This window comes from Dromiciops gliroides, chromosome 2 (genome assembly GCF_019393635.1).
Source record: "Dromiciops gliroides isolate mDroGli1 chromosome 2, mDroGli1.pri, whole genome shotgun sequence".
Classification (NCBI taxonomy): Eukaryota; Metazoa; Chordata; class Mammalia; order Microbiotheria; family Microbiotheriidae; genus Dromiciops; species Dromiciops gliroides.
In genome coordinates this window covers 290,147,442-290,168,907 of record NC_057862.1, presented here as the reverse complement: position 1 = coordinate 290,168,907, position 21,466 = coordinate 290,147,442, and the positions used below count along the sequence as shown (strand labels likewise).

At 36.3% G+C, this 21,466-nt stretch overlaps 1 protein-coding gene across 1 annotated transcript in view; it reads left to right on the top strand.

Annotated features, from left to right (window-relative positions):
* Positions 1–21,466, top strand: part of TDRD9 (tudor domain containing 9) — a 256,016-nt gene that overhangs the window by 52,661 nt on the left and 181,889 nt on the right. The window contains exon 2 of the mRNA XM_043986132.1: positions 10,192–10,288. Coding sequence (XP_043842067.1) covers positions 10,192–10,288 — 97 coding nt within the window. The remainder of the gene's footprint in view (positions 1–10,191; positions 10,289–21,466) is intronic.

Here is a 21,466-nt window from a genome sequence, read left to right as displayed (position 1 = left end):
TAGAGAATCAGAGTTGGAAAAGACCCAAGTCATGTACTCTTTGCCTAGCCTCATCTGGAGAAATGGTTTTGGATTAAAAATGAAGCCAAGTCATTAGTGAAGCAAGATTTCATTAAGTTCCTTCTTTTGGAATAATATAACCTTGACATATATAATGTATGTAAAGCATTTTGTAAACTGAACTGCCAAATTAATCTTGCCTATTACTGCTGCTGTTTAATTTGTGGGGCGGGAGTAGAAGGAATCAGGCAATCATAAATGTTGAATAAATGAACCTAAAATATTAAAAAGGCTTTATGGCAGTAAAGGATGAATTTGAAATTGCCGGATTAAGTCAATAGTCACATTTACTATATTTTTACTAATTTACATAGTTCCTGTTACATACTATATATTTACTAATTTACTGTTACATATTGTATATTTACTAATTTACATAGTTCCTGACCTGTTCCTTCAATTATATTGTGAAATAAACAGTATACAAGAGCTTCCCTCCCCCCCCTCAAGGATTTCATTCATTTAAAAATAAAACTAAAATGCTGCTTAAGGTATTATGTATATTTACCTACAAAAAACACTTGACAAATGTACCATGACTGCATATGGCCATATACAATATCATCTAATAAAAACAATCTCCAAAAAATTTCCTAAAAAACTAGTCTCCTAAAGTACATTTGGCTGGGTACTAAATATAGAAGTCATTTCTGCAGGGGACTTAGTCCACAGAATTTCTGAGGCTTATGGGAGGCATCCTTAGATCATTCACTTGCAGTACATTCATTAGCATTGGCAGGATCCAGAAGGAGCTTCTTGTTAGTCTTCTTTATAGATGCCTTTGAGGAAGGGTATAAGTCAAAGGGCAGAGAAGAGGGAAAACTTCTTTGGGTATTAGTGTTTTGGAGAAAAATTTCTGAAGTGGTGGATTGGCTTTAGGATAAGAATAGAGCTACAGTTATCCCTTACCCATCATGACTTTTCTCATCACAGTTTTGTTATATCACAGGTCAACATGAGAAATTAAGTGGGAATTTTTTGAAGGTTTGTGGAAACCATAGATGATATTCAAAGGCCAGCAGATGACACAGAAAAAGGTTAGGAGCTCAGAAAAGGCTAAATATATATGTATTGTCACAGGGAAATTGGTTGTGGGGGGTCCTTAGGTAGTCCTCTTTAAAGAATTACACCTGGGGCAGCTAGGTGGCACAGTGGATAGAGCACCGGCCCTGGAGTCAGGAGTACCTGAGTTCAAATGCAGCCTCAGACACTTAACACACACTTACTAGGTGTGTGACCCTGGGCAAGTCACTTAACCCCAATTGCCTCAAAAAAAAAAAGAATTACACCCTCTCCCACACAAATCTGATTAGAATAAAATAATCTCTTATTTGGACACTAGAGAAAGGAACCAAAAGAGAGACTTCTCTCAAGGGGAGATGGTTCAGAGTCATGATTCTCCGAGATACCTATCTCCTCGAACAGAAGAAAGGCCAAAGCTTTTATAGCTGGTAGAAGGGGTGACCATTTGACTACAGGAAGTTCCCTTTTGGTGGTGGGGAAAGCTTGAGTGAGGGATGCTGGTCTTGACTTCTGGAGTTATCTCTGTCCCCTGGCACCCATCAGGCAGCAGCCAGGCCTAATGGGCTCAGCTCCCTTACTTGTTAGGTGTATCTGATAGCTTAGCTTCTCAAGGAGAGTTACCCCATGTCTTTTAGTTTAGTTGGCCAGTTTAAACTTTAGTAGCCCCAAAATTGTTGATATCTCTCAACCCCATAACATGTATAGTACTGTATAATACAATATATTTTATCTTTTAATATCACAATAATTCAGGCTTCTTCTCTGGTATGAAGGAAGGGAGAAAAAATTTTACACAGATTTTTCAGATTGTGGGGTATGCTGTGTCCTAACCTCCCTCCCCCAGATGTGAAAGGGATAGCCTCACTATGGTGGGTGGGGTGGGGTGGGAGGAAAAGATGTTGAAGAATTTGAGGAGAATAATAATAATAATAATAATAGTTAGCATTTACATAGTATTTTAAGGTTTGTAGAGTGCTTTATAAATATCTCAATTTATCCTCACAACTACCCAGGAGGTAAGTGCTATTTTTGTTCACATTTTATAGCTTAAGAAACTGAGATATCAGAGGTTAAGTGACTTGTTCAGGGTCACTCAGCTGGTAAGTATCTGAGGTTAAATTTGAATTTAGGTATTTTCAGATTCCGAATCTAGCTTCTTTAGAGGAGAGGCCCTTCTACTTTCTTACACTTCAGACTAGATATTAGTTCAGTTCTTTCATTCTTTTAGAGCCAAAGAGGAAACTAGCAATCAAAGAAAGCCTCACTTGTGGTCTATAACTTGAGATACTTGTTTCAAGTGACATCCTTCCTGAGTACGATGAATTGATGTTTTTCATCACATTTTACCAAGCATAGCAGGTGGAATCAGAAAGTCATAATTCATTTTAATGATAAAATTGGTTCCTAGTGATGCCAAATTAGAGGAGAATGAGTCTGACAGTACCTTTTGCTATGTCAACATGTGACCTTTAAACAAATGTTTTTTAGGTGGGGCAGTGAGGGTTAAGTGACTTGCCCAGGGTTACACAGCTAGTAAGTAAGTGTCAAGTGTTTAAGGCCGGATTTGAACTCAGCTCCTCCTGAATCCGGGGCCAGTGCTTTATCCGCTGCGCCACCCAGCTGCTCTGACCTTTAAATAAAATTAAGCAATATTTATAGACTCTGAGAACTTTATAGTTGGATATGATGACCCTTAACAGACGTAAGTGGTTTCTTTCCTATATCCCTGACAAATGGTCACCCTCATTGTGATACTTATTAACTTTGTGACAATGGGCAAGTCACTTAACCTCTGACTTTGTTTTTTTCAGTTGTAAAATAGGGCTAGTCATTAATGTATCACTTTCTCACAGGGTTGTTGTAGGAAAAATGCTTAAATCTTAAAATACTGTAATAATGTGAGCTATTGTTAACTTTTCTTTCTTTAAACATGGGGAATTTTCCTTGAGGCAGTTAATTTTATTCCTAAGAATTATAATTGCTAGAAACTGCTAGTGCCCTCCTTCCCTATCTCATTTATTTTATTTTTTGGGGGGGTAATGAGGGTTAAGTGACTTGCCCAGGGTCACACAGCTAGTAGGTGTCAAGTATCTGAGGCTAGATTTGAGCTTAGGTCTTCCTGAATCCAGGGCCCATGCTTTTATCCACTGCGCCACTTAGCTGACCCCCCCCCCAATCTCATATTTATTTTGTATTTATTTTTATATACTTACATGTATTTGTTGTCTCCCCATTATAATGTAAGATCCTCAAGAGTAGGGATTGTTGAATTCTTTGTAATTCAATCTCTAATGCCTAGCATAGTGCCTAGCATATAATAGTTATTTAATAAATGCTTCTTGATTTATTGAGCTGGAATAGATCACTGTAACTTCTACTTATTGGCTAGCTCTACTCTTTAGAACTACAATGAATATTTGTATAGTCCATCTTCAAAATAACTAACCTTCAAATATTTGAAGATACTGATATAGTACTGGGAAGAAACAAGGTGAGAAAATGAATTTAAATCCCCAGCTGTGCTCTGAGTCACTTAAAAGTCTGAGTGCCCCGAGACACCGTTCTCTAAAACTTTTAAGTTGCTAGCAATTGCTTATGCATTAGTGGAAAGAACCCTCACAGAGAATTTCTTACTCTAGTGAGAAATCACAGGTGCAGACCAGTCGTGTCCCCTGTAAATCTTTTCTTTGGGTTTAATCCTTACTTTCTCTAGATTTTTCTTTTTATACACTGTCATCTGACAGTGATTGTGTTTTAAGGTTTACAAAAAACACTTACACTATCTCATTTGGATAAATGCAAGTACAATTGAATTGAATCAACCCTCATGACAATCTAAGGGAATTACTACAGACAAGTATTATCATCCCATTTTTATAAATGAGGAAATGGAAACTCAGAGAGGTAAAGATTATATGTAACAGGCGTACTAGGGTCATATAACTATTAATCCTGTCTGAGAAAGGCTTTGACCTCAGGGCGTCTTCATTCTGATGTCCAGTGCTTTGTCCACTACACATGCTAGAGGTTACCCACTCTCACAAATAGCAAGGGGTAGGAGTCAAAGTCAGGTCTCTCTTCACTTAGTATTCTTAACATTTTGTCATAATGCCTCTTCCATGGCTATTTTGTGCTTTGTCACATGGTATTTGAGAAATGGCTTGACTAGTTCACAGTACACATAATTATGCTTTCATCGTAAATCTTCTCCTTTCCCTCTTCTTCTGGCTCTCACTGAGACCTGGCTCCCTGATGATGACATAGCCTCCCTGGCCTTCCTTTCTAGCATGGGCTGTGCTTTCACTCATTCATTCTGATTTACTAGCTGAGGTGAGGGAATTTGAAATACTCTCTGTACTCATTGTCACTTTCAGATTCTCCCTCCACCACCATCACTCATCTCTTCCCCTTTGAGGTTCATTCAGTCCATATCTATCACCTAATCAAAATTCTAGTAGCTGTTGTCTACTGACCTCAAAGAACCTCCCCTTCTTTACTCAATGAATTCAGTAGCTGGCTCACTGTCTTACTTTACTCCTTAATTTATGCCCTCATACTGGGGAAATTCAGCATGCATATTGATATCTGTCAACTTCCCATACCATATAGTTCTTCCCTTTACTCATTTCTTTTTTTTTTTTTTTTGCGGGGCAATGGGGGTTAAGTGACTTGCCCAGGGTCACACAGCTAGTAAGTGTTAAGTGTCTGAGGCCGGATTTGAACTCAGGTACTCCTGAAACCAGGGCCGGTGCTTTAACCACTGTGCCATCTAGCTGCCCCCTTTACTCATTTCTTGTGATCTGCTTCTTTACCTCATTGTAGCCATACACAAAGGTGGTCATGCCATCACTGACAAATGTACCACTTCCATGTTCATGAGCTCTGGAATTTCTGTAACTAATCAGTCTATATTCCATCTCTCCCTCCACCTTGTAACCTTGAAATTTACTTTTCATCCTCATTATGATTTTTAAGTCTCTTGACCACAAGGAGAGACTTGCAATCTCTCCTTAACTCTTTGAAATCTGGCTACTGACCTCATCATTCAATCAAAATTACTATTGCCAAAGTTACCAGTAATCTCTTAATTGCCAAATCTAATGGCTGTTTTTCAGTTTCCATCCTTGTTTTCTCTGAAACTTTTGTCATTGTTGATCACCCTCTTCTCTCTGATACTTTTTTCTCTCTAGTTTTTCCTTGACAGTAATCTTCTGGTTCTCTTTATACCTGTCTGACTGCTCCTCAGTCTGTTTTGCTGGATTGTCTTCCAGGGCACACTTGCTTAAAAAATAATTTTCTGATATCTTTTGTTTTTTATATCACTATCATTTTCCCCATTATCTTTCCCCTTCTCCTTTCCCTTTTTCTCATAGAACCATCCCATGTAACAAATAGTATTTTTCAAAGACAATAGCAAAAAAAGGATGAAACTAGCATAAACTGAGCAGTATATTGAAAAAATCTGAAAATATGTGTAATGTACTACACTTGGGAACCTCCCATCTCTGCAAAGGGATATGGTGGTGGTGGTGGTGATGGTGGAGGTGGGTATCTTCTTATAGTTATTCTTTCAAGCCAGGTTTGTTCTTTATAATAATGCGACATTCAGATTTGATTTCTTTTTTGTGTTATTGTTCTGTTTACATTGTTATAGTCTTTGTGTATGTTGTTTGCTTGACCATTTCTGTAGCAGTTCATGTAGATCTTTCCATGCTTCTTTATAGGTATCTTATTCATTATTTCTTATACTAGAGAAATATTCCTGTACATTCATGTACCACAATTTGTTTAGTCATTCTCCTAGCAATAGACATGTACTTTGTTTCAAATTTTTTGCTATTAATAAAATGTAATGCTTATAAATATTATTGTGCATATGGGGATGGTTTTTTTTTTTTATTACTGGCTTCCTTGTGGTTAAGCACAATAATGGAGTCTTAGGTTCAAAGGATGTGGACATTTTCATAATTTTCTTTACATGGTTCTAAATTGCTTTCCAAAAATGTTTGCATTGATTCATAACTCCATCAACTAGTGTGCAGCAGTGTAGTGGTCTTCCTAAAATCCCTCCAGCATTGACCATTTCCATCTTTTTTTTAATCGTTGCTAAATTTGCAGAGGATGAGATATAGAAACCTTAGAGTTGTTTTTAATTTCCAATTTTCTTTTTTGTGTTTTGGAGCATTCTTTCATCTGGTTGTCAGCAGTTTTCTATTCTTTTGAGAACTGTTCATATATTTTGGGGCGGGGAGGGGAGGTAGGTGGTGTAGTAGATAGAGGACTGGATCTGGAGTCAGGAGGATGTGAGTTCAAATATGGCCTCAGACACTTGTCACTAGCTGTGTGACCCTGGACAAGTCACTTAACCTTGATTGACTCAAAACATCCAGGGCCATCTCTAATTGTCCTAATATATATCTTGCCACTGGACCCAGATGGCTCTGAAGGAGAGAGTGAAGTTGGTGACTTTGCATTGCCTTTTTCCACTTAAACCTATTTCATTGCAAGTCATGACATCTGTTATGGCCTTCTTCAAGAATGAAGGACAAACAACAACATATATTTTGACAATTTATTGGGTAATGTTTTTTGGTGTTTTGTATACATAGCTCTATAAATATATGTTCATAATCATTCTTATCCCCTCGTCTGTGATGTTTGCTTATATATGTGGGTTTTGTTTTTTTTTTTTTGCGGGGCAGTGGGGGTTAAGTGACTTGCCCAGGGTCACACAGCTAGTGTCTGAGGCCGGATTTGAACTCAGGTACTCCTGAATCCAGGGCTGGTGCTTTATCCGCTGCGCCACCTAGCCGCCCCCTCATATATGTTTTGGACACTAAAAACTTAATCAGAGAAATTTGATACAAAGATTTTTTTCCTGTTCGGCCATTTCCCTTTGTTCAGAAGCTTTTCAGTTTCATGTAATCGGTGTTATCCACTTTATCTCCTGTAATTGCCTTCATTCCTTGTTTTGTTAAACATTTATTTTCTGTCCCACAGTACCTACCCTATAGTTGTGAGAGGTATATGATTTACAGATTTTTTTATAGTATGATTTTTAATATTAAAGTTATAGGGGGCGGCTAGGTGGTACAGTGGATAAAGCACCGGCCCTGGATTCTGGAGTTCCTGAGTTCAAATCCGGCCTCAGACACTTGACACGTACTGGCTGTGTGACCCTGGGCAAGTCACTTAACCCCCATTGCCCCGCAAAAAAAAAGAAAAAAAAGAAAAAGAATATTAAAGTTATATATACATTTAGAACCTATTGTGGAATATGATATAAAGTGTTGGTCTAAGCCTAATTTTGATCAGACTGCTTTTTGGTTTTCCCAGCATTTTTAAATTTGAGATAGTTCTTTCCAGTTTATCTAACATTGGTTTATTGAGTTGTATTATTTCTGATTCTCTATTGTCTGTTACAGTGATTTCTAGCTTCTTTCCTCCTCCCTCCCTTCCTCTCTCTCTCTCTCTCTCTCTCTCTCTCTCTCTCTCTCTCTCTCTCTCTCTCTCTCTCTCATGGTGGTGCAATGAGGGTTGTGACTTGCCCAGAGTCACACAGCTTAGTAAGTGTCAAATACCTGAGGCTGGATTTGAACTTAGGTCCTCCTGAATCCAGGGCTGGTGCTTTATCCACTGTGCCACCTAGCTGCCCCCCCATCTTTTTATTTTTTAGCAATACCAGATATTTTTGATGACTGCTGCTTTATAATAGTTTGAGGTTAGGAAGTGCTGTTTGTCATTTTCTTTCCATTATTTTCCTTTGACAGTCTAGATTTTATGTGTCATCAAATGAATTTTGTAATTATTTTATCAGGTTTTTAAAATATCACTTTAATATAGTTTGATGTAGCATTAAAAGATTTTTTGTTTTTTAAGTTGTTTGTTCCAAATGGCCAATTTGGAAGAACAGATTTTGGAAAAAGCTTAGTACAGAAAAAATATATTTATTGGAGAACATCTTTATTTTTAACTTGGCTTTGTAAAGGTCTCTTATTTATAGCTCTCTGTTATTAATTTCTTGGACATATGATTAACTTTGGTATATGTTACTCTTCTCTTTTGCTTCTCCTTATTAGTATACTATTCTTTTTGTAAGAGTTCCATGGCCAATAATAGATATAATGTATAATTTGGAATAAAATTCAATTCAACCCCTGTACTTAAATTTTTGAATATACTGAAAATTAGCTGAAAATTTTATTCATTGAATTTCAATGCAGTGATGTTTTGTTTCTAAAATATATTTTTTTCCTTCTTTTTCGGTTGAAAATATCTACTTTTGTTAACTTATCCTAAGAGGAAAAGAACATGTTAATCTTTAAGACTTTGTAAAGCTGATTACATGTAAGCTGTAGCTAAAAATATTTTTTTTATTTTGAGAATTTATATAGCTGTCTTCCATTTTAGCTCCTTGTTGTTTGTCTGTTTTACTTATTATTGCTTTAAAATGCCTTTCCTAAATGTGTGTAGTAGGTATCTTAATTTGGGTTATTATAGTATGGTAAAAGTGTACATAGGACAGCGATTTTATGTGTCTGAACTTAACTTGAAATGACATTTTTATTTAAGACCTGAAGCACTGTTGTCAACATTTCATTGAGTTTTACAGTTGGAAAGAGCCTTTGAGGTTATGTAGTCTAATCTACCTGAATAGAGTCTTCTCTACAATCTCCTTCATAAGTGTTCCTCTGTTCTTTGTTTGAAAATTTCTTTTGGCAGAACATATTACCTGCATAGTCAACTGATTTTACTTTTGAATTACTGAAATTGTTAGGAAAATTTTCTTTTTCAACATCAAACTGCTTCTCTCTTTTTTTTAAAACACAAAGCTACAATTGCTTTTATTTCTGCTTGTTATGGCCAAGTAGAACAAGTCTAATGCCTTTTCAGTAGAGTGGTACATCAGAAACTTATATAAAGCTATCTTATTGCCTCTGTCTTATTTAGGCTGAACAGCCCCACTTCCTTCCATCTTCATATTACTTGATTATGAGGCCCTTTACAACTCTGGTTGCCCTTTTCTGAACACTATCCAGCTTACTGTTGCCCATTTAGAATGGAAGATAATACTCTAGATGTGATCTGATCAATTTGTAGATTATTTGGGACTTTCACCTCTATTCTCTTGGATACTAGCTCTCTCTTAAATTGCTTTAGTTTTTTGGATATCATGTAACATTGGCTCATATTACAGTGGTGGTACCCCATAGACTGTCATGTCCTGCTTCTAAGCCCTCACAGTCATCATTTGGGGAGATAAATCCTGTGGAGAAGGGGGAACAGCCATCCCCATGAGCTGCCAACCAACTGTCACTCACAGGGTAGGCAAGCCAGCATCCTAGGTAAAGCACCAGTTACCTTAAGGGAGAGATAGAAAGGAGCATGTGCCAAGGAAGTGGAAATAGCAGTGTTACCATCATCTCCACTTGGACCTTGATGGAGACAGCCCAGGACATTGTTCCTAAGAGCAGTGTCTAGCCACCAAATTGGGCAGATCTCTGTAGAGATCGAACCTGGCACCTGTTCCTATAGGTATTATATCCAGTCCTACTTAGGACATAGGAAAGAAAGCTCTTGTTCCCAAAACACTTAGGGTTTAGTAATGTAAATAACATTGAAGAATAAGTTACCGTGTGCTTTGCTGTTATAACATAAAGGCTATGAAACCTTTCCATTTGACTTGCAGCTGAAACCTCCCATATGTGTTGTCTCCCAATTTCAATGTGAGCTCTTTGATAATAGGGGCTATCTTTTCTATTTGTATCCTCAATTCTTAGCATATTGCAGGGATACTGCAAAGCTATCTTTTTCTTTATACAGTCCAAGATTGTATTTGCTTTTTTGGGTTGCCCCATCATGCTCTGACTCTTTATCTTCTCACTAATTTGGGGTGGTTTTGTGTTAATAACTCTACCATATTTGACTTGTTTTTTATCTTGTCTATTATGTAATATATACAAAATTTCTATGCGTTAGAAACGTACTGGATTCATGGGAGTTAATATTCTTTTACCTTAGTTTAAAGCTAGCCATTCCTAAATATATACAACTGGAAGAGAATATCTTGACTTACTATCTTTTAATTTTTCCTTCAGGCTATATGAGAAAAAGAGCCCTAAAATGGAAAATATAAACAAATACAGACAATTAGAAACTCAAGAATTTGATGTCTATAACAGTGATCATTCAAGCAGTGGACCAGGTAAAAAAAACCTAACTCATGTTATAGAGGATAGTATGTGTATATTATTTATTTTAAGAATTCAGTTGTTTCAACAGTGTCATTTAGAAATATTTTAGACAAAAGGTCTTATCCATTCTGCCTGTTAATTAATTGAAAAGATTCTAAATTTGTGTACTTTGGGGCATATTCAGTCCATGCTCCTATTACCTAAATGAAGTGCCTTGCTGGGGTGGAGGGGGTTAGGAAGGAAGGAAGGAAGGAAGGAAGGAAGGAAGGAAGGAAGGAAGGAAGGAAGGAAGGAAGGAAGGAAGGAAGGACCAAGGCAAGAACCAAAAATAATTTATTAGTATCTATTATATGCTGAGAACTGTGCTAATAATTTGAAAAATTACAGTAGGAGAACTTACCAGTGAGTTGTCAGTCATTAAACTTGAATTTTTCTATTTATAAGTTACAAGATAAGATATAAGTCTTAATTGTCAGGTTAACTTGAAGGAACAAGGTGATAGACAGAGAGTTCAATTCCTACTGTTGCTAGTTTAATATGAAATAATTGTAATATTAAATACTTTAGTAGTTAGGATTGATGATAGAAATTAGTGACTATTATAAAAGATCCTTAAAAGAAAGAACTTAAAAATAATTGGAAACTAACGTAATTCTGAAGAACTGGTGGGACAAAGAAGTTACAGATACAATAGAAATTTTCATCAGAGAAGAAAAAATGAGATACAGTATATCAAAACTTAAGGGGGAGGGCAGCTAGATGGTGCAGTGAATAGAGCACCGGCCCTGGATTCAGGAGGACCTGAGTTCAAATCCGGCCTCAGACACTTGATACTTACTAGCTGTGTAACCCTGGGCAAGTCACTTAACCCCAGTTGCCTCACCAAAAAACCACCCCCAAAACCCCAAAACAACAAAATAACAAAAACCCAAAAATTTAAGGGATGCAACTGAAGCTATTCTGAGGGGAATTAGATCATCAATAAAAGCAAGAACAAAAACTTAAACAACATCATACCAAAACTTCAAAAGAAATGAATAAAATTGAAAACAAAAAGACCATTCAAATGAAACATAAAACAAGAGGTTTTTTCCTTTAAATAAACAGGTAACCTGATTTAACAAAAAGAGAAAAACCAACTTGTTCATAACAAAAATAAAATATTACTTTTTAAGGGGAAGTAAAGGATTGTATTGGAAACTTTTGCCCAATTATATACTAACACAATTATATGCTAAGTTATCACTTAGAGGGAATAGATGAGTACTTACAAAACATAAAATACCTATATTAACAAAAGAAGAAATAAACTATTTAGATAACCCAATATTAGAAAAAAAGAAATTGAAAAAGCCATAAGTGAACTTCCAAAAAATAACCCTGGGACTAAATGGATTCACAAGTAAATTCTGTCAGACTTTAAAGAATGATTAATTTTAAAACTGCTTGAGTTGTTTCAAATAATAAGAAAAGTACCTTTTCAGTCTCTTTCTATGATACAGATAAGATTTTGAAACCTAAAGCAGGCAGACACAAATCAGAGAAAAGAACCTGCAGGCCACTATCCCTAATGAAAACAGATTAAAAAATTAGAAATAAAAATATTAGAAAGTAGTCTCTAACAGTACATTAGAAAGGATATATACTATTGACTTAAATCAAAAATTCTGTATTGGTTCAACATAAAGAAGATTATAAATATATAATATATAAAAACAAACACAGCATATAAATTATATAATTATATTGTATTATGTGGGGCAGCTAGGTGGCGCAGTGGGTAGAGCAACGGCCCTGAATTCAGGAGGACCTGAGTTCAAATCCAACCTCAGGCACTTAACACTTACTAGCTGTGTGACCCTGGGCAAGTCACTTAACCCCAATTGCCTCCCTCCCCCCCAAAAAAGTTGCAGGATTTATATATTGTATTATGTGTGATTATATAATAAATTATATAAATATACAACATATAAAAACATAAGATATATAACATGTAAATAAATATATAAGCCATGTTGATCATAAACGGGTTTTAAAAAAACCCTCTGGGGGCAGCTAGATGGCGAAGTGGATAGAGCACTGGCCCTGGATTCAGGAGTACCTGAGGTCAAATCCAGCCTCAGACAGTTAACACTTACTAGCTGTGTGACCCTGAGCAAGTCACTTAACCCCAATTGCCTCACTAAAAAAAAAAAATAATAATAAATAAAAAAACCCCTCTGATTATATCAATAGATGCTGAAAAGACTTGACAAAATACAACATTCGTTTTGATTAAAGAAACTTAGAATAAACAGAACTTTTAAAAGAAAATTAACTTTTGGGGCAGCTAGGGGGTGCAGTGGATAGAACACTGGCCCTGGATTCAGGAGTACCTGAGTTCAAATCCAGCCTCAGACACTTAACACTTACTAGCTGTGTGACCGTGGGCAAGTCACTTAACTCCAATTGCCTCACTAAAAAAAACAAACAAAACAAAAGAAAATTAACTTTTTAAAAGAAATTTAGAATAAACAGAACTTTTCTTAGTATAGTTAATTGTGTATATTGAAATCCAAGAGCAAATATATATAGTGAATTTGGAAGTCTTTCTAAGATCAGGGATACAAGAATGCCCATTATTATCATTATTATGTAATGTAGTACTAGATTGAGTAGCAGTAAGATGAGAAAAAGAAATTCAGAGAATAAACATAGGTTAATAGAAACCACTTATTGCTTTTGCAGATGTTATGACATTGTCCTTAAAGAGCTCCAGAGAGTAAACTAAAAACTTAATTGAATTAACTAATAAGATCAACAAAATTGCAGAACACAAGATATATCCAATAAACTGTCAGCATTGCTATATATAATCAACAAAACACAATAAAAAGAGATAGAAAGAAAAATTCTATTCAAAATAACTATAGAAGCTATAAAATACTTAAAATGTATCTTCTATGATTCATCTAGGTACTATTTGACCCTTAAGTATAAAACACTCTTTAGAGAGATAAAGACATGTTTAAATAATTGGAGAAACATTAATCACTCCTGGCTAGGTTGAGCCACTATCATAAAAATGACATGCTACTTAAATTAAATTACTTATTAGTGGTGTGCCAGTCAGAAACTCAAAAGAATATTTTATAGTACTAGGAAAAATAGTAACAAAATATATATGGAGGCACAAAAGTTCAAGAATCTCAAGGGTAATAAAAATACAGTGGGAAGGAAGAGGATGTATCAGTATCAGATCTCAAAATCATTACTACAAAGCATTAAACATTAAAACAATTTGTTAATGGTTTTAAAAAAGTGAGGATCAGTGGAACAGATTAGGTACCCAATATATAGAAGCAAACAGAGTAGCATAGTATTTAATAAATCCAAAGATTCTGGTTACTGGGGAAAAGGACTATTTGACAAAAACTAAAACAGCATTTTGGTAGAAATTGGGTTTATACCAACACTTCATCCTGTGGTTTTAGATAAACTCAAAATGGATACTGACATGATATTGTGGGTTCAGTTCCAGAGGAACTGCAATATTCAAGCGAATATTGCAATAAAGCGAGTCATACAAATTTTTTGGTTTCCCAGTGCATATAAAAGTTATGTTTACACTATACTGTAGTTTATTAAGTGTTCAGTAGTTATTTGTATTAAAAAATTTACATACTTTAATTTAAAAATACTTTGTTGATGGATGCTGACTGATCAGGGTTGTGGTTGCTAAAGGTTGGGATGGCTGTGGTAATTTCTCAAAATAAAACAATGAAATCTGTCATGCCGATTGGCTCTTCTTTTTACTTAACACTTAGAGGCCATTATAGAGTTATTGATTGGCCTAATTTCAACATTGTTGTGTCTCAGGGAATAGGGAAGCCCAAGAAGAGGGGGAAAGATGGGGGAATGGCCAGTTGGTGGAGCATTTGGAACATACAAACATTTATCAAGTTTGCCATCTTATATAGATGTGGTTTGTGGCACCCCAAAACAATTACAATAGTTATATCAAAGATCACTAATCACAGATCACCATAACAGATATAATAAAAATGAACAAGTCTGAAATATTGTGAGAATTACCAAAATGTGATAATATGAGCACATGCTATTGGAAAAATGGTGCTGGGGGATAGAGAGGTGGAGCCAAGATAGTGGAGAGAAGTCAGGAAGTTGCCTGAGCTCTCTGGAGTTTCCCTCAAAAACAACATTAAATCAAGTCTCTAAACGGAATCTGGAACTACAGAACCTACAAAAAGACAGAAAGACACAATCTTCTAAGTTGAGATAATTTAGAAGACTTCAGCAAAGGTCCATCTCACTTAAGTAAAAGGGGAGGGCAGCTCAGCATAGCTCAGCACAGCACAGCTCAGATCAGCACACCACAGAGGGGGTCTGGGTGAGTCAGCAGGATGCTCCTGGCCACAGCATAAATAAGTTGCTGAGGCCCCTTGGTACTGCTCAGTAGGCTGGTTGAACAGCAGGCCATTTGTGAGACCCACTAGCCCTGGCTGAGAGGGCAAACTACCAGCTAGAGAACTACCTACAGGACAGGTGCAACTTGGCCAAGCCATCCTAGCACAGGGAGCAAGCTCAGGGTGGTGAGGAATCCAAAAGCCACAGAGGCCTCAGAGAGAAAGCTAGTGACCAGGGCCCTATCCCCCAGCACAAGAAGCTTGCAACAGTGGCCCCTGTGCCCCAGGAGCAGACCACAACTTTATAAGTTTAAAAATAGGCTACAATATGAGTAAGAAACAGAAAAGGCCCCTTACCATTGACAGCTTCTATGGTGACAGGAAAGACCAAAACACAAACTCAGATGAGGACAATACTGTCAAAATACCTGCATGTGAAACCTCAAGTGGAAAGATGATCTGGTCTAAAGACCAAAAAGCCTTCTTGGAAGAGCTCAAAAAGGCTTTTAAAAATCAAATGAGGGGGCAGCTAGGTGGTACAGTAGATAAAGCACTGGCCCTGGATTCAGGATTACCTGAGTTCAAATCCGGAATCAGACACTTGACACTTACTAGGTGTGTGACCCTGGGCAAGTCACTTAACCCCCACTGCCCTGCCAAAAAAATAAAAAATAAAAAAAATAAAAATCAAATGAGAGGTAGAAGAAAAATTGGGGGAAAATGAGAGAAATGAGTTATACTGGAAAAAGAAGCACAGAAATTGACTGAAGAAAATAATTCCTTAAAAAATACAGTTGACCAAGTGGGGGAAAATTGGCCAAATGGAAAAGGAGGTGCAAAAACTTACTGAGGAAAATAATGCCTTAAAAATTAAAATTGGGCAGATGAAAGTTAATGACTTTCATGAGACACCAAGAATCCATCAAGCAGAATCAAAAAACTGAAAAAAATAGAAGAAAATGTGAAATACCTCATTGGAAAGACAACTGACCTGGAAAATAGATCCAGGACAGATAATCTTAGAATTATTGGACTACCCGAAAGCCATGATCAAAAAAAGAGTTTAGACACCATATTCCAGGAAATTATCAAGGAGAACTGCCCTGATATTGTAGAATCAGAGGATAAAATCATTATTGAAAGAATCTACTAATCATTTCCTGAAAGAGACCCCAAGAGGAAAACTCCAAGGAATATTGTAGCCAAATTCCAGAATTATCAGGTGAAGGAGAAACTACTACAAATAGCCAGAAAGAAACAAGTTAAATATCATGGAGCCACAGTCAAGATTACATAGGACCTGGCACCTTCAACATTAAAGGATTACAAGGCTTGGAATATGATATTCCGGAAGGCAAAGGAGCTTGGATTACAACCAAGAATCAACTGCCAATCAGAATTGAGCGTTATCTTTCAGGGGGAAAATATGGACATTCAGTGAAATAGGGGACTTCCAAGGTGACCAGAACTGAACAGAAAATTTGATCTTCAAATATAAGACTCAAGAGAAGTATAAAAAGGTAAATAGGGGAAAAATTATTCAATAAGGTTAACTGTTTACACACCTATGAGGGAAGATAATACTTTTAACTCTTGAGATCTATTAGGGTATAGTTACTAAATAGACTTTGATGTGATGATATAAAGAACTTTGGGGCAGAATAAAAGGAGAATGGGGGAGAAGAAGGAAGGGGAGGGGGAATGGGGTTAGTTACATCATATGAAGAGGCACAAAAAATCTATTATAATAGAGGGAAAGAAGGGAGGGGTGAGCATTGTTTCAACCTTACTCTAATCAGATTTGGTTCAAAGAGGGAATAACACATACACCCATTTGGATAAAGAAACTTACCTTACTTATTAAGGAATTAAAAGGATAAGGGGGACAGGATGTTACTGATAGATGAGAGGGCAGAAGCAGGGAAAGAAAGGGGAAAGAAAAGGAAGGGTAGCTGATAAAAGGCAGATTGAGGGAGGCAGTGGTCAGAAGCAAAACACTGGTGAGGAGGAATAGGGTGAAAGAAGAAAAAAAAAGTACCAAGGGAAAAAGAGGATGGAGGGAAATACGCAGTTAGTAATCATAACTATGAATGGAAGTGAATAGCAGAGTAGATTAAAAACCAGAATCCTACAATATGTTGTTTATAAGAAACACATTTGAAGCAGAGAAATACACACAGAGTAAAGGTAAAAAGTTGGAGTAGGAAAATATTATGCTTCAGCTGAAGTAAAAAAACAACAGGAGTAGGAATCTTTATCTCAGACAAAGCAAAAGCAAAAATAGATCTAATTAAAAGAGATAAGGAAGGAAACTACATCTTGCTAAAACATACTATAGATAATGAAGTAATATCAATACTAAACATGTATGTACCAGGTGGTATAGCATCCAAATTCTTAGAGGAGAAATTAAATGAGTTATAAGAGAAAATAGACAGCAAAACTATACTAGTGGGGGATCTGAACCTTCCCCTCTCAAAACTAGATAAATCTAAACCACGCAATAAATAAGAAAGAAGTTAAAGAGGTGAATAGAATTTTAGAAAAGTTAGATATGATAGATGTCTGGACTAAATTGAATGGGGATAGAAAGGAATATACCTTTTTCTCAGTGGTACATGGCACATACACAAAAATTGATCATGTATTAGGGTACAAAAACCTCACAGTCAAATGTAGAAAGGCAGAAATAGTAAATGCATCCTCAGTTTATGATGCAATAAAAATCACATGTAATAAAGAGCCATGGGGGGCAGCTAGGTGGCACTGTGGATAAAGCACCGGCCCTAGACGCAGGAGGACCTGAGTTCAAATCCAACCTCAGACACTTGACACTTACTAGCTGTGTGACTCTGGGCAAGTTACTTAACCCTCATTGCCCCAGAAAAAGAAAAGAAAAGAAATGGAAATAAAGAGCCATAGAAAGATAGACTGAAAATTAATTGGAAACTAAATAATCTCATCCTAAAGAATGAGTGGGTCAAACAACAAATCACTGAAAAATCAATGACTTCATCCAAGAGAATGACAATAATGAGACAACATACCAAAACTTATGGGTTGCAGCCAAGGCAGTTATTAGGGGAAATTTTATATCTCTAAATGCTTACATGAATAGAGAAAGAGGATATCAATGAATTGTGCATTCAAGCTAGAAAAAGAACAAATTAAAAATGCTCAATTAAATACTAAATTAGAAATCTTGAAAACCAAAGAAGAGATTAATAAAATTGAAAGTAAGAAAACTATAGAATTAATCAGTCAAACTAAAAACTGGTTTTAAGATAAAAAAAATCAATAAAATAGATAAACCTTTGGTTAATTTGATTTTTAAAAAAAGGAAAAATGGTGCTGAGAGACTTGCTTGATGCAGCGTTGGCACAAACCTTCAAGTTGTAAAAAATGCAATATCTGTGAAACGCAATAAAGTGAGGTACAGTGAAACATGGTAAGCCTGTACATGACTTAGATATAAAAAGTCATATCATAAACATATTAAGAGGAACAGGAGTAGGCTTCTACCAGTTGTGGATGACCGTGGATCAGTGCCTTGAAGAGCTTGTATCTACCCCATGAGGAGTAGCTGGAGTGTCCTCTCCAGGGCGCTCGCCTGGGCAGATCAATATGGAAAACAAGCTGTTGCCCATGCCGCAGGTTTTCCCTCTCCACGACATTGGTGGATCCAGAGGAGAGGCAGAGCCAGTACAGTTTGGCATCAGTGCCTCTGCAGGAGTTGCTAGAGGGATGTGCTGTCCAACATCCAACTAACTGCCTAGACTCCTGATTTTTCCTTGGGGTTAACTCCTGAAGCCTTTCCCATATATGGGTATAACAGCAAGGCAGCAGAGGTTTAAAATCAGGCTTCCTTCCCCTAGGTGAGTTGCCTGCCAAGTCTGATGAGCCCCACCTGCCCGAATTAAGAGGAGCAAGGCAGGAATTATTTGAGTCTATGGAGAGAGGAAGACTTCATGACTAAAGTGATAGAGATCATACAAGATAAGAAAAATTCTGATTATATAAAATTGAAAAGTTTTTGGACCACCTAATCTAGTTAAAGTTAAAAAGGAAACAGGTAATTAGAGAAAAATCTTGTAATAAGTTTCTCTGATAAAAATATCACTTCCAGGATACATTAAGAATAGATTCAGATTTATAAGAATGAGTCATTTCCCAGTAGATAAAGGGTCAAAGCATATAAACAGTATTTTAACAGTAAAAAAATTTGAACTATTAGCAGTATATGAAAAAAAATTCTACTCACTGACATTTAGAGAAATTAAAATGAAAGCAAATTGAAGTTCTATATCAGACTGGCAAAGATAACAAAAGAGGAAAGTGATTTGGAGGGGATGTGGGAAAATAAACTAATTAACTGTTGATGTAGATGTGATAGTGGTCCAACCATTTTGGAAAACAATGTAGAACAGTGCCCTGAGACTTAACAAATTGTGTTTATCCTTTGACCCAGTTATGCAGTTATAAGGCTTTATATCTCAAAGAAAGAGGAAAAGGATCTATATGTACAAAATCATTTGCCTTTTTTGTGGTAGCAAAAAGTCAGAAACCAAGAGTGTATCCTCCCCTTGAGGAATGGGTAAACAAATTATCGTACGTGAATGTAATGGAGTGTTATTGTATCATATGAAATGATGAAATGGACAATTTATTTTATTTTTTTCTCATTTAATAGTACTTTTTTCCCCAATTAAATGTAAAGATAGTTTTCAACTTTTTTTTTGCTGAGGCAGTTGGGGTTAAGTGACTTGCCCAGAGTCATACAGCCAATAAGTGTCAAGTGTCTGAGGCCAGATTTGAACTCAGGTCCTCCTGAATCCAGGGCCGGTGCTCTATCCATTGTGCCACCTACCTGCCCCTCAACATTCATTTTTATAAGATTTTAAGTTGCAAATTTTTCTCCCCCCTCCCTAAAACAGCAAGCAATCTAATATAGGTTATACAGTACAATCATGTTAAACATATTTCCACATCAGTCATGTTGTGAAAGAAAAATCAGAACAAAAGGGAAAAACCATGAGAAAGAAAAAAAAAACAAAAAGTGAAAATAGTATGCCTCAATTTGCATTCAGACTCCATAGTTCCTTCTCTGGATGTGGATAACATTTTCCATCACAAGTCATTTGGAATTGTCTCAGATCATTGTACTGCTGAGAAGAGTTAATCCTATCACAGTTGAGCATCACACAATGTTGCTGATACTGTGTACAATGTTCTGCTCACTTCACTTAGCATCAGTTCATGTAAGTCCTACCAGGTTTTTCTCAAATCTGTCTACTCGTCATTTCTTATAGCACAGTAGTATTCCATTACATTCATATACCATAATTTGTTCATCCATTCCCCAATTGATGGGCATCCCCATAATTTCCAATTCTTTTCCACCACAAAAAGAGCTACTATAAATATTGGAAATGGACAATTTCAGAGAAAACCAGGAAGACCTTTATGAACTGATGCAAAATGAAGTGAGTAGAACTAGAACAGTTTATATATACAATGAAAAGAATTTTATAGAGAAAAATAATTTTGAAACACTTCAGAATTCTGATGAATGCAATGATAATTACAATTCCTATAGAATGGTGATGAAACATGCTAATCATCTTACCTTGTATTTTATTTGATGTTGGACCCCAGAAAGAAATGCCTTATATCTTAACTGGAGACAGTGTGATTCTCATCACAAACACAAGTTAGTGCCATTGTGAGGAGAGCAGGATCCAATGCCCAACTTACTTTACTTCAAATAAAAAAGGGTACTTAGTTATTTTGGTCTCTTCCTTGTAATCTCCCTTGATGAAGTATCTTAGAAGAATGGAACATTTTATGTTGGGAGTAGGTTCTTAAGATATTGGGCCTATCACGGTAATATATCTTTTTTCTGTAGGCCTAGAAGTTTATGTAACCTAACTAATTCATAGTTAAATAATGGGAAGAGAAGGGATAATGAAATAAACATTTATATAGCACTTACTATGTGCCAGGTACTCTACTAAGAACTTTAAAAACAATAATAATAACTTTTTTTTTTTGTGGGGCAATGAGGGTTTAGTGACTTGCCCAGGGTCACACAGCTGGTAAGTGTTAAATGTCTGAAGCCAGATTTGAACTCAGGTACTCCTGAATCCAGGGCTGGTGTGTTATCCACTGCACCACCTAGCTGCCCTCAAAACATTTTTATTTAAAGTTTTGAGTTCCAAATTCTATCCCTTCTCCTCTTTTCCCTTCCTCTCCTCCCCCTCCCTGAGACAGCAAGCAATCAGATATAGGTTATACATGTGAAGTTATGTAAAACATTACCATATTAGTAATTTTGTATAAGAAAACTTGAATAAAAGAAAAAAAGAAGTCTTTTCTGGTCCTCTTTAACTCTTAGTACCTTCTTTTTGAGGTTATCTGCAGCAACATTTCCTCTCTATATCTTATTTGTACATAGTTTTATGGAGAGACAGGATGACAACAACTGTGAGGTTTTTGAGAGCAGGAAATCTTTTTTGGCTTCATTGTATCCCCAAAGCTAAGCACAGTGTCTAACATATAGTAGGTGCATAATAAATGTTTGTTGACTTGGCTTGAATGAGAGTAAGGAGTTGAAGATGACATAAAGATTGTGAGCCTGGGTGACTGAGGGGATAGTGGTTCCTTTGCTAGAAATAGGGAAGTTAGGAGAAGGGGGATATTGCCCAAATGTTCATGGGGCCTAAGTTCTATCTACCACAAAACTAGAGATGAATATAAATGCATATTAAATACATATACATTTTT